The sequence below is a fragment of the Fukomys damarensis genome, unplaced genomic scaffold, assembly GCF_012274545.1.
Source record: "Fukomys damarensis isolate Sample0158 unplaced genomic scaffold, DMR_v1.0_HiC HiC_scaffold_8, whole genome shotgun sequence".
NCBI lineage: Eukaryota > Metazoa > Chordata > Mammalia > Rodentia > Bathyergidae > Fukomys > Fukomys damarensis.
Genome location: NW_022900920.1, coordinates 16,065,050 through 16,077,348, shown reverse-complemented (window position 1 = coordinate 16,077,348; position 12,299 = coordinate 16,065,050). Strand labels below are relative to the sequence as shown.

Sequence of the window (12,299 nt, the reverse complement as noted above, 5' to 3'; positions counted from 1 at the left end):
ATTTTTTTTTTTTTTTTTTTTTTTTTTTTGCTTCTGATAACTGAACTATACAGTTTTTTCTCTATCCACCTATGTGGTTTTCTAGTCAACTCTCACTAGTTAATACTGTTCCTAATCATGGTCATGGCCATTACTTTTGCAATCTTTGCTTATATTAAGCATTTTAAGCTTCTTTTCCCTTCCAGATTTGTCTTGGATCATTAAATGCATATGAGGAAGTCTATCAAAACACTCTACTGACTTACTTTTCTAGTCCTGATCAGTTGTGAGTGGGTAATACATTAATAAAGAATAATTTAGCTGTTACGAAAATGAATAAAACATATTAAACAAGTCAGAAAAAATATGTCTACTATAAAAATATGAATTTTTTCATAGATATTTTATTTTAGAGTTCTATTATTCAGTTTCAAATAAATTCATCCAGAAATAATGAGTTTAAATAAAGATAACTTTACATGTTCCTTTCCACTTTGAAATTACATGTGACTGGCACTTAACACAGCCCTAAGTAAAATTCGCACTTTCAGAATGTCCATTAATTCACACTTCTATCTCTATTCAGATATGCTGCAGATTGAATATGAATACAATGCACCAAAAATAAACCAAGATTTCATACAATAATAACAAATGGAAGGGAAAGCTCTGTGTGCATAAAAAATTACAGTTGGCCTGCTGACCTGGCTCACAGTTGGTTTATCAGGTGGGTCCTTGTGAATAACCATCTGGTAACGTTTATAGACCTGGTAAGACTCCTGAAATGTGGCTTTGAATTGAGAACTTGGTGGAGATGATCTCACCACCCTCACCTTCAGAAGGAGTTAAAAAACAATGTTCATTAATTCATTCATTTATTATTTCTGTGGAATACACACAACAGTAAGCCCCAATCAAAAACCAAAATGTTTCAACAAATATTAAAGATATTTTAACAGTAAAAAACAAATTATTAAACAAAAGTAATTTTTGCCACTTATACACTTCTTAGAAAGGTAAAGGAGGATTCCCTCCAAATTCTTAGCCTTGCTTCTGATAACTGAATTATACAGGTCTACCTATATTATAAACAGGCAGGTAACTTCCAGCAGTTATGACACAAACATAAATATACACTATTTAATTTTAGCACATGACTCACCATCAAAGACTGAAAATAGGACTCTATCTTTTCGACATTTTTATCATTACTAATTCTAAACATAACTTTATTCTGTAAGTAAAAAAGACAATACTCATAACATGTTCTTATTTCACAGCATAGTTTAAAATATAGTCTGAGGTTTGATTTCCTGCATTCAAATCTTATGATGTCACTATCAAACTCATTGTGAATTGGTTCTTTCTTAGGTAAAATAAGGATGAAGTTGAGTTAAAAATGAGGATGAGTACAGAGTAATAGCTAACATCTTTTCTTTTTTGGTACCAGGGATCAAACTCAGGAACTTGTGCTTGCAAGGCAGGCAGTCGAAACATTGAGCTAAATCCCTAGGCCTGGCTAATATATTTTAACATTAATCATTTACTAACCAGTTAAAATGTATTAGTGAAACAAATTAAATGTAATATAATAAAGGCATAATAGAAACTTTCTATGTGTGCCATGCAAAAATTCTTCTGTAAACAGAGTGACACCCAGTGGATAACAAACCTCTATACATCCTGGATCATATTACATTAAAAAAATAAAAATTGATACCTTTCGCTCTAGAACTGTTATATGAGGTATCACTGATTCCCTGAATACATTACTATTTGTATTTGTATTTATCAAAAGATAAAAGCTTCTTCATAAACTATTTAAGTAGTTGTTAAAATAAAATATATGTCTGATAATACATATATTTCCTGAAGGTTCGGAATACATTAAAGTTAATTTTTGTATTATGTATAACATTAAGTGGTATTCTTAGATGATATTAAACTATAAATTCAAAGTCCAACCAGTTACTAATCAGATATGAAAATATGACAAAATCATTATGTTTATTGTTTTTAGAGAAGATTTTTTTTTTTTTTTTGGAGACAGTCTTTCCCAAGCTGGCGTGGAACTTGCAATCCTCCTGTCTCAGCCTCCCCGGTAGCTGAGATTACAGGTACACATTACTGCACCTAGCTGAGAAGAATTTTACACATACAAAATTAACAGAGGAATTTGGATTGACTAGAAACTACTTAATTTCAATCAAGGGATTTTAAAAAAAGCCAGGGCATCCTCCTTACTAACATGTTAAAACTGGAATTGTTCTGATGGTCAGTCCCCTGAAGTATTTTCAAAAACATTTAAAAATAGTACTTAACTTAGTAAATACAAATGTTACTACATCCAATTCCCTTTTATTTCTTACTGAAACTGCAAAACATCGACCAGTAACTATAATTTCAAAAAAATAAAGTACCCAACAGAAGACAAAAACAACAAAACAACAAAAACCCTCCAAAGTACCTCCAACTTGTGTGATGCATTCTCTGGCAAAGATTCAAATATTAAATCTTCAAGTGATTTGGGCTGGTTGGATTTAGCCTTTGGTGGAAATGAAGATGGAGGCTGACCTTGAGCCTGGAAACCCTCAAATTCTCCAGCTGGGTTTTGCTGCGTGAGTTTTAACATTTTCCTTTCTTTGCGGATTTCCTTGGCTTTTCGACATGGAGGTTTACTCAAATCAGCCCCTTTGCCTAAAAGAAATTTCCAAACATTAGACCAATCACATTTGGCCCTAGAAATGTTTCTGCGTAAGTCTTGAAGACACTACAGGAAAGTCTAAAGAATTCCAAAATGAGGTAGGTTAGCTTGTGGGTAGATGTTTCGCAGGGTCCTGATACAGAGCTCTAAATTCATCCCAAGCACCTTAGAAGCAGGAGTTGCCAGAGAAAGAAAACAGTCACAGAAATATCCCAAGGCAACTGTTATTGTTGAAAATCTTTTGTTTATAATATCCATTCGCTTCTCTGATTCTCTAAGTAGAAAGAACATAATCAGATCAAATGTCTTCTGCTTCTCTAGCAACCACAGAGAAATATTCAGAAACCAATGAGTACTGATCCCAGAACAGACTAACATATTTTTCTAATGAAAAAATCCTTGCTTAGATTAACATATCTTTGTGTCTCTCCAGGTACTATTCACTTCAGTTCTAGTTAAGAGTTTTGTTCTGAAGGGCGGGGGATTTAGTTCAGTGGTTCCACTGCCTGCTTCTCAAGACCAAGGTCCCAAGTTTGATCCCCGGTACCAAAAAAAAAAAAAAAAAGTTTTGTTCTGAGTAAAAGATCATATATCAAAGGGCCGGGGATTTAGCGCAGTGGTTTGGTGGCCTGCCTTGCAAGTACAAGGACCCGAGTTCAATCCCCAGTACCAAAAAAAAGATCATATATCAAACTGATAATAACCCTGTACAAAAATTTTAACAATAAAAAAACCACAAACCTTAGTAAGTAGTAGTTTAATCTACCAAATCTTCAAGAGTTGATTCTGAGAAAAATTATGTGATAAAAGCAGATAATGGCAAACACAAATGAAGACTCAAGCTATCCGGTTAAAGAATCACACTTTTAGAACAGATGAACAATAGAATATCTATGCCCATTTTTTATGTTTTAGAAAATTTAGAGGATTTCTCATTACACAATGTATAAAAATGTAACTCTTGTTATGTATACACAAATTTAAAGTACTTAGAAAAATATTGAAAAAGTATGACAACATGTTAACAGTCATTTTTCTTGGATTTAGAAACACAGAAAAGACTTGTAGTTTTCTCTTCTCAAAAATGTCTACAATAGGGAAGAAAAGTTTTTGTAAATAGGGAAGGGAAGAGGGGGTAAAGGGAGGGCAGGGGTATGGGGAAAAAATGAGAACCAAGCCCTGTCATGTAAAGGTACAAGATCCCAATGATGAATGTAACTGTACTGTATACCTAAAAAGTACCAATAAACTCATTCAGAAAAAAAGTATATTACCTATTAAAAGTAAATAATATTAGAATAAAATGAAAAAGTCTATAATAAAAATTATTCATTAATTTTAACAAGGTATTAATGAAACAAAGAAATAAGCTACTTTTTAAGATCCAAAAACACAGAATTCACAAATCATCTACATCAATAAATCAAGTTATCAATGAGAAAGTTTCTAGTACTAGCAAATCCAGTTTTTTGTTGTTGTTGTTGTTCGCTCAGTCTTTATTTTATGAAAAAATAAAATTTCATAATAAAATAAGAAATAACAATAGTTTTTACATCTTGTATCATTATCTTCAGTTACTCAGAGTACAAAACATAAAAATATTTTACATAACAGAAACAGATAAAACACAAATCTTTTCAACAAACTAAGATAAACTACTAGTGTAAACAAAACCAATTAACACATATATGTATGTATTAAAACAATGAAATTTATAATTTGGGGAAGTATTTGAAATCCAGTTTTTATAGAAAAGAAAATTAAGGCCTAGATTGGTGGAGGGATTTCACACAGGCCAGAAGTTCATACACACTAAGATCACATTACAACTTCACTAAAATATTTTCTAAGGAAAAACAAAAGTTAAAAAAAAATGTTTACCCATTAAACAAGACCTTGTATAAACCTAATAACCCAGGTAATAAAAGACTGATTCATTTTTTTTTTTTTTTTTTGGTACCGGGAATCAAACTCGCAACTTTGTGCTTGCAAGGCAGGTGGTGGCACCACTGAACTAAATCCCGGGCCCAAAAGACTGATTCTTTAACTGACCATTAACCCTACTGCCTTATAGAATTAACTGTTTTGGGTCAGGGACTGTGTCTTTTCTCAAATTTGTTCTAAAAGACACAAAATTTAGCAGCACATACTTTGACACAAGCCACCTGAGGTCATGGACTAGCTCTGTCATTTGGGTGGATAACCTTGGGCAAGTTTCCTTGTCTATCCAAGAAAGATAATAATCAGCCTTACCTATGAGTTCCTGTGAGGAATAAATGAGTTAATGCATGTATACTTCATGAAACAGTATCCTACCATTCTATCAGGTTTACTTCTTATTATCTATATTTGCATCAACATACCTGAAGTAAGTTTTTACCTAAGAAATCATTTCAGAAATAGTAACAAAAAAAATTCTTCATTTTCTAATAGTTACTAAAAATTGCATTCTTTACCAAAATTTTAAAATTATGAACAAATTATAAAACTATAGAGTAAAGTCGGAGGCACAAGTTTTCAGTATTTTTATAAAAGCTGACACCATTTTCACAGTACAATCCATTCACTGGATTAAGCAATCCTTTTGATTATGTTTCTCCAAATGAATATACCACCGTTTTTACTTAGTACAAATTAGGGTTCCAGCTTAGAGAATACAGATCTTCCAGACCAATAAACACCTTCAACAGAACATAAATAGGTGATCGGTGTAAAATCATTTACCATAACAATCCTGAACCCACAAAGGTTCAGCAACTCAAGGATTTTAGACTAGTCTCAAGTAACTTGACCAGACAACAGTATATCTGCATTATTTCTAATTAAGTCCAAGGGAATATATATTGGTAACATTTTTAAAACAGGAGAAGGAAATGCAGGTTCTAAAGAAGATCCAAAAATTCCTATAGTTTAAAATAGTCTCAGATTCTTAGTGAAAGACAACCTAATGGGGGAAAAAAACTATACAAAAAGTGTTTAATGCATGCTTCAGTATCATATTGTTGAAGGTTACTGTTACTCTAAAATTCTTATGTAATGTGGAATAAGGAAGAAGGTAGCTGGGTGATATTCCAGTCTAATTCCACTATCCCCTATTCAGTGGTGGTGAAACTACAGCACATGTGCCTGAGTGGGCTGTCTGCTATCACTGAAAGCTCTAAAAGGTTCACCATCACTGTTTATGTCCTTGTGAATCAGGTTTCTCCATACAGAAGAAAAAAAATAAAAACAAAAATATTATTGTCCTAAATCTGAAAAGTAGTATCAGTATGAAGTCATGACCTCATAAATCTGTTCACTAAAAAGCCCTAGAAAACAATGACCAAAACAGGAGCAATAATGTCTGGTCTGTGATCCACACTATCATTTGGAACGAGGGCTAGTTAAAAAAATGTAGGCACAAGAATATCCATGACCATCATGTCACAGCACAACAAGGAAGTTCTCAAAGACTACAAAGACTGTATCAAAGATACAGAAGCCAATTTAAAGAAGCTATCACAGGAAAAATGGAATACAAAAAAGTATGTTCACAATGATATAAGGAGCCCTAACTAATGACTATTAGAAAATATTACCTTGAAATATGATAAATAAAAGGATTCAAAAACTTATCCTGCCTTTACTTTGAGTTTATATGGGAAGGTAATAGATGAGGGGAAGTTTCTTTATGAAAATATTCCAACCAATACATAAGGAATCAAATGATGGAATTAGAATGCTTAAAGAATAAATAGGCACTACTAGCACTAATAAAAAGAGAGGCACCCAGACATTATGAATCTCCTGAAAGAACAATCACCCATGAAGTAACATTACCATTACCCATCTTCAAATCCTCCACTCTGATTAAGGGCGGGTGGGAATGTAGCCCTGTTTTTGATCAAAGGCTCTACATCCAAGATCAATTTACAGGAGCGCAGAAGAACAGGTTAAACTGCACTGCAGATATAATCAACCAGCTACAGAAGGAAAAGAAACAACCAAGACAAACACTCACTTCCTTCAACAAGTAATACCATGTAAGTAAAAAATGCAGAAAATGGAAGGGAAATGTACAGAAAAAAAAGGATTCTTTAAATACATCAACCAATTTTATGGACCAATTATCTGGATCTTGACACTAGAAATATTTAAAAACTAAATTTGAACACTGAATATTCAATAGCATTAAGAAACTTTATCAGGTATAATAATGTTGTAAATGGTTTTCAAAGTTTTTATTTTTTAGAGATGAATTCTGAAATATAGGATACCATATGTCTAGAAATTTTAAATATACTACTAAGAGAACTAGATTTGGGTACCAATAAAACAAAAGTGGCTATCATGATTAAGTGTTTCAAATGAGGACAGGCTCATTATACAATTGAATTTAACTCCCCTATATTTCAAATTTTTTTTCTCTCTCTCTCTCTCTCTCTCTCTCTCTCTCTCTCTTTTGGTACCAGGGATCAAACTCGGGATTTTGCACTTGCGAGGAAGGCAGTGGCACCACTGAGCTAAATCTCTGGCCACTATATTTCAAATTCTTTACAACAAAGGTTTTTCATTTAACAAACTAAAACTAATTTTTTTTTTTTTTTTTGATACCAAGGATCGAACTTGGGACCTTGCACTTGTGAGGCAGGCAGCTGAACCACTGAGCCAAATCCCTGGCCAAAACTAATTTAGTTTTAGAATAAAAAGTAAAAACAAAAGAACCTCTCACATGAGAATAAAAACAGAAATTCTCTAAATCATTTATAGTATTTCATTCAGCTATTTGTATTAATTAGGAAAGAATCTAGACTAACATCAATTTCAATATAATTAACTCTATAAAACTTAATAAAAAAGTACAAAGAAAAAGTTTTCTGCATTTTAACTGGTGTAAATAGTTTAGACATTAAAATCTAAAATAATACTAAAATTCTCTCCCTTGAATTATTTCAAATAAATCAACACAACTAAATCAAAAACTGTCCAATTTCATATTTTATGTATAATTTTTTAAAATATCATACAAATACATATTATATGTGGTAAACCCACAATGCTGGACACATTTTTAAGCCTAATTCTTTTATAAGGGAGAATAAAGGGAAATATTGTTACCTTACTATGATGAAGTTAAACATTAAAATCTGGGTAGTTTTAAATTAAATTTTATTATAATTACATAAAAATTTAATGATGAACTAAAGAATTCCACAATTACTATATTGTGGACTAAAACCTATAATTTACACTGTCTGTGAATGCCAAAAATAATGTTTATCACCAAACCTTCCACTGACAGAAACACATGATTCTTAAACCTCTAAGTCTGTTAGATAATGAGATGAGATGGAACTCTTAAAATGTTATTTGGGGAATGTTTTTAAAGATTTTTTTTTAAACCCAGTAGTTTAAAAAGATATAATTTGTCTGTCTAAATCCAGGTGATTGTATCCTGTATAAAACAGATGTTACAAATAGGTCATCTTTTTGGCTGACAGCAGGGACCACGGGTTTCACTGAGGTAAGCAAAAAGAAAAGCAGCTATTATGACTTGCTATCAAATGTTCACTTACCTGGCTTAGGAACCATATGAACTTTAATTGAATGCGATGGTTCACCAGAACCCAACTTCTGTTCTATAGCTTGTGAGTAGGTTAATTCACTAGATTCTTCTTTCTTGGAGTTATTTTCTTTCTTCTCTTCACTCTCTAAGCTCCCCTTGAGATCACTGTTGAGCATTTTAAGATCACACTTTATATCCAATTTATTTATTAATGCAAAGTCACCTGCAACAGCATCTTCCATTGTGGAATCCATGGGCTCATCTACAATCCAAAGAAAAAAGCCCATCAGCCAGGTCATTTGACACGGTAAGATAAATATCTGACTATATAATGCCCCTGTTATCCACTGTAGTAAAGACTACTGTGTAGCAACCAAATCCATTCTCTCACCTTTCAAAGTAAGAGAGGTATACTTAAAACTGTGGCACCCAGCAGGAAAATGCACCACCAGTCCCTTTGCAAGTTGTGACCACACTCCCAACAATGGACTATAAGAAAACTGATATGTCTAATTTTGTCTTACTTGTTTAAAAGGAAAATTATGATCTAGAACTTCCAACCATTCCCCTCTCCACTGGCTGCATCAAGGAAAAAAAAGCACAGCGAGCCTGGATATACCATGTTGAGCGGAGTCACAGAGGGTGCAACGTTGCAAACTGACCTGAAAAACTCACACTGGGATGTCAGGTGAGAAAAGAAAGAAACTGCTAATATTGTTCAGTCCTTGCATCTGGTGATTCTCTGTCACAGCTGTTTAAGCTTTTACCCTAATAAATTAAGCGCCAGATACAAACAAGTCAGAAGCCCATAAGTCAAACAAAGAAATCCATAGTAAGCTGAATAACCAAATGTGAAAGCTACATTAAGAAGACAGAAAACTATGAATTTTGATGCTTTCAAAATCATAAATGTAAAACATCCTCAAAGTTTATCTGAATTTTAATTTTCAAAACTCAGGACATAATTCCTAGACACAAAAAAAAACTGTTTATTACTAGCAAACAAAAGGAAAATTCCAATGAACTTCAGGAAATCATATCTTTCAAATGATCTCCAATTTTCTTTCCAAGTTGGACCATCCTGGCATATACAGTATTTCCTATAACCTTGTTTTGTGGGCCAGTAGCAATGGCAATGTAGTGCTGACAGTCACTGTCACCACAGGAGTAGGACATGACCTCTCTCTCCCCCTACCTGAGATTTTTTTTCTTGTGTGTATACCGGGAATGGAACTTGGGACTTAGTGCTTGCAAGGCAGGCGGTGGAACCACTGAGCTAAACACCCAGACCTAACATGAGATTTTTGAAAGTAAGAATCTTCAAAAAAATACATCCATCTAAAGTAAATACGTTTTAGACCCAATCTCAACTTACCCTCACAATTTCTTCTGAGAATCTCCCCTTTAGCCAGAAATTTCAACACTTTTTTTAAAACTTTCTTGTGAGATTTCGACGGCTGAAACTGTAAAGGTCGGCACCTGGGAAAGCAAAGCAAGTATTTTAAAAATAAACAAAAAACTGACAAAACAAAAATCAGTTCTGGGTAGTAATTCAGTACACTGAAGCAAATTTCATGCTTGTGATTCCTGGTTAAAGGTGAGGCTCACCACAGCCCTCTGATCCTACTCTAAATTTCACTAAAACTGCCACTAAGGGATTTGAAAAAAATAAATAAAATCACATAAATCAATCGATCAATCAATCAATCAATCAATAAATCACATAAACTGTAGGTAAAAGAAGAGAGAAATGTTTGTAGCTGGAAAGCAGATGTACAAATCATAACTGAATTAGCTGACCAAGGAAAGGTGAATCTAAGTTAACTGAGGAAAAGCCTGTAAGATGCCCAATTTTCTCCATATTACCCCCAAAAGTCTTAGGGATTCATGATACCTGATACTTCTGTAAATATAAGTGAAGATGGGTATAAAAATAGGAGGACCCTTTAAAGCCTGTATTCAAAGTAGTTAGATGTCAGATCACTTCCTTCATTCTGACTTCATCCTTCATCCACACAATATACCTTTCAGCAAAAAGAGAAAAAGGCTTCTAACATGGCAACTGTACTGTACTAAAAACAGGAAGTGACATCTACATTCTAAATGCTGAGTTTCCCAGTCCAGCTCCAGAACACCAGCAGACTGATTATACTTTCTCTCCCAAATGAGACGAGACCTAAAAATGCAGACATCATAGATTTCCCAACAGAATAGCCCAACCAGATCACCCCACCCAAAGCCCACAGAAAATGTCTCCCTTGGGTATGCAGAATTTCCAGTGGAAGATCGAAGTGTTGGAATCACCAGATATTTGAGGGGGCCAACTTTCTACAAACAAGTGTCAAACAAACTGAAGAAGTAACTCAGAGAAGAGCCTTTTAAAAATTCCTCAGAAAAAAATCTCTTTATTTCTTTTATATCCCCCACCCCACCAATGTACAGACACACACAGCCAAAAAACAAAATGCCTCTCAGAAGACTGACAAACAATATAAAAAATTAAGTAGGACTTTTAAAACTAAGAAAATTTCCTAGAAGATTCAGTAAAGAGATGAAAAACTGAAAGGAAAAAAAAAGGATAAGTTGAAAAGATCAAATATCTGAATCAGAAAAACAAAAGCAAGCACTCTACCAGAGCTACAGGATGTTATGGTCTGGAGTTAAACTGTCCCCCCCAAGTCTCACATGTTCAGAGGTAGGGCTTTTGGAAGATGACTGGACCATAGGGACACTACACTCATCAGTAGATTAATCCAGTGATGAGTCCGTGGCTGAGTGCACTGTTGGGAGGTGGGTCCACAGAGGCACGACCCAGGAAGATAAAGTATTCTTGCCCCCATCTCCTCCCTCCTCTCTATGATTCCGAATTGCCATGGGTTGAGCAGTTTTGCTCTGCCATGCAGATTCTACATGGGAGCCAACCAACCATGTATTCATGGACTGAGACACCTCTGAAACTATAAGCTAAAATAAACCTCTCCCTTAAATTATGGATATTGGATATTTTGTCCCCGTGATGGGAAAGTGACAGAATACAGAAAATTGGAACCCCAATTTAAGAAAGAACACATTTCAGACAAATAAATCAGAATGCCATCTGACTTTTCAACAAGTGGTAAAACAACAGAGCTAAGCTTTCAGAATTCTAGTGGGAAATGACTTCCAATTTAATACTTGTGCACCCAACTAAACTATAAACTACATTTAATTAATACATTTTCAGACAGTCTCAAAAATGCAGTCTGACTGCCAAGCGTGGTAGCGTATAACTGTAATCCCAGCACTTGGAGGCTCAGGAAGGTATATAACCTTGAGTTCAAGGCCAACCTGGGCTACATAGTGAGTTCAAGGCCAGCCTGGGCTACATACTGAACTACATGAGCACCTGTGTCAAAAAAAAAACAAAATAGTAAAGTCTCATGGACTTTATTTCATGAGTTTATCAGAAGATGTGCTTTCCTAAAACAAGGCAATAATCCAAGAAAGATGATGATATCCAATTTGAAAACCAAAGAGGGTCCCAAAGGAGAAAAAAAACAAAAGATCCCAGGATGAAAGTGTAGAGGGCAATGTGTCCATACCACAGCAGACAGAAGGCTCTGTGACAGCAAAAAAGGCTGACACAACTGAACATACCAAAAGAAAGCTCATATAACTTGGAGAGAGCCTCAAAACAAATGAGGCTAGGTATACAGAACACTGTAAAAACAAACAAGATAATTATTAACTTCCAGGTAAAGCAAACACTTGTGCAAGAAAAGAAATCATAGACTATGACACAGCTCAGCTAGAAAGCACATTTACACAGTCATAATGATGTGAATACATCTACAGAAAATCGTAGTAAAGCCGGGCATGGTGACGCATGCCTGTAATCCCAGCACTAGGGAGGCTGAGGCTGAGGCAGGAGGATCACTGTGAGTTCGAGACCAGCCTGGGCTACATAGTGAGCGCCAGATCAATCTCAACTACATAGTGAGACCCTGTCTCAAAAAAACCAAAAAAAAAAAAAAAAAAAAAAAAAGAAAAAAAAAAAAATAATATTTCTAAAATGGGAAGTTGGAGATGAGG

The 12,299-nt window shown here is 34.3% G+C and overlaps 1 protein-coding gene across 3 annotated transcripts in view; it reads right to left on the bottom strand.

Moving 5' to 3' along the window:
- The window catches only part of Ate1 (arginyltransferase 1), a 143,235-nt gene that overhangs the window by 123,180 nt on the left and 7,756 nt on the right, over positions 1-12,299 (bottom strand). For 2 of the 3 annotated variants that reach the window (XM_010632762.3, XM_010632763.3), the window contains exons 4-7: positions 9,604-9,707; positions 8,239-8,490; positions 2,447-2,676; positions 684-812 (exon numbers count right to left, since the gene is read on the bottom strand). In XM_010632762.3, the coding sequence (XP_010631064.1) occupies positions 684-812; positions 2,447-2,676; positions 8,239-8,490; positions 9,604-9,707 (715 nt within the window). The remainder of the gene's footprint in view (positions 1-683; positions 813-2,446; positions 2,677-8,238; positions 8,491-9,603; positions 9,708-12,299) is intronic. The other variant, XM_010632764.3, reaches the window with a different exon arrangement.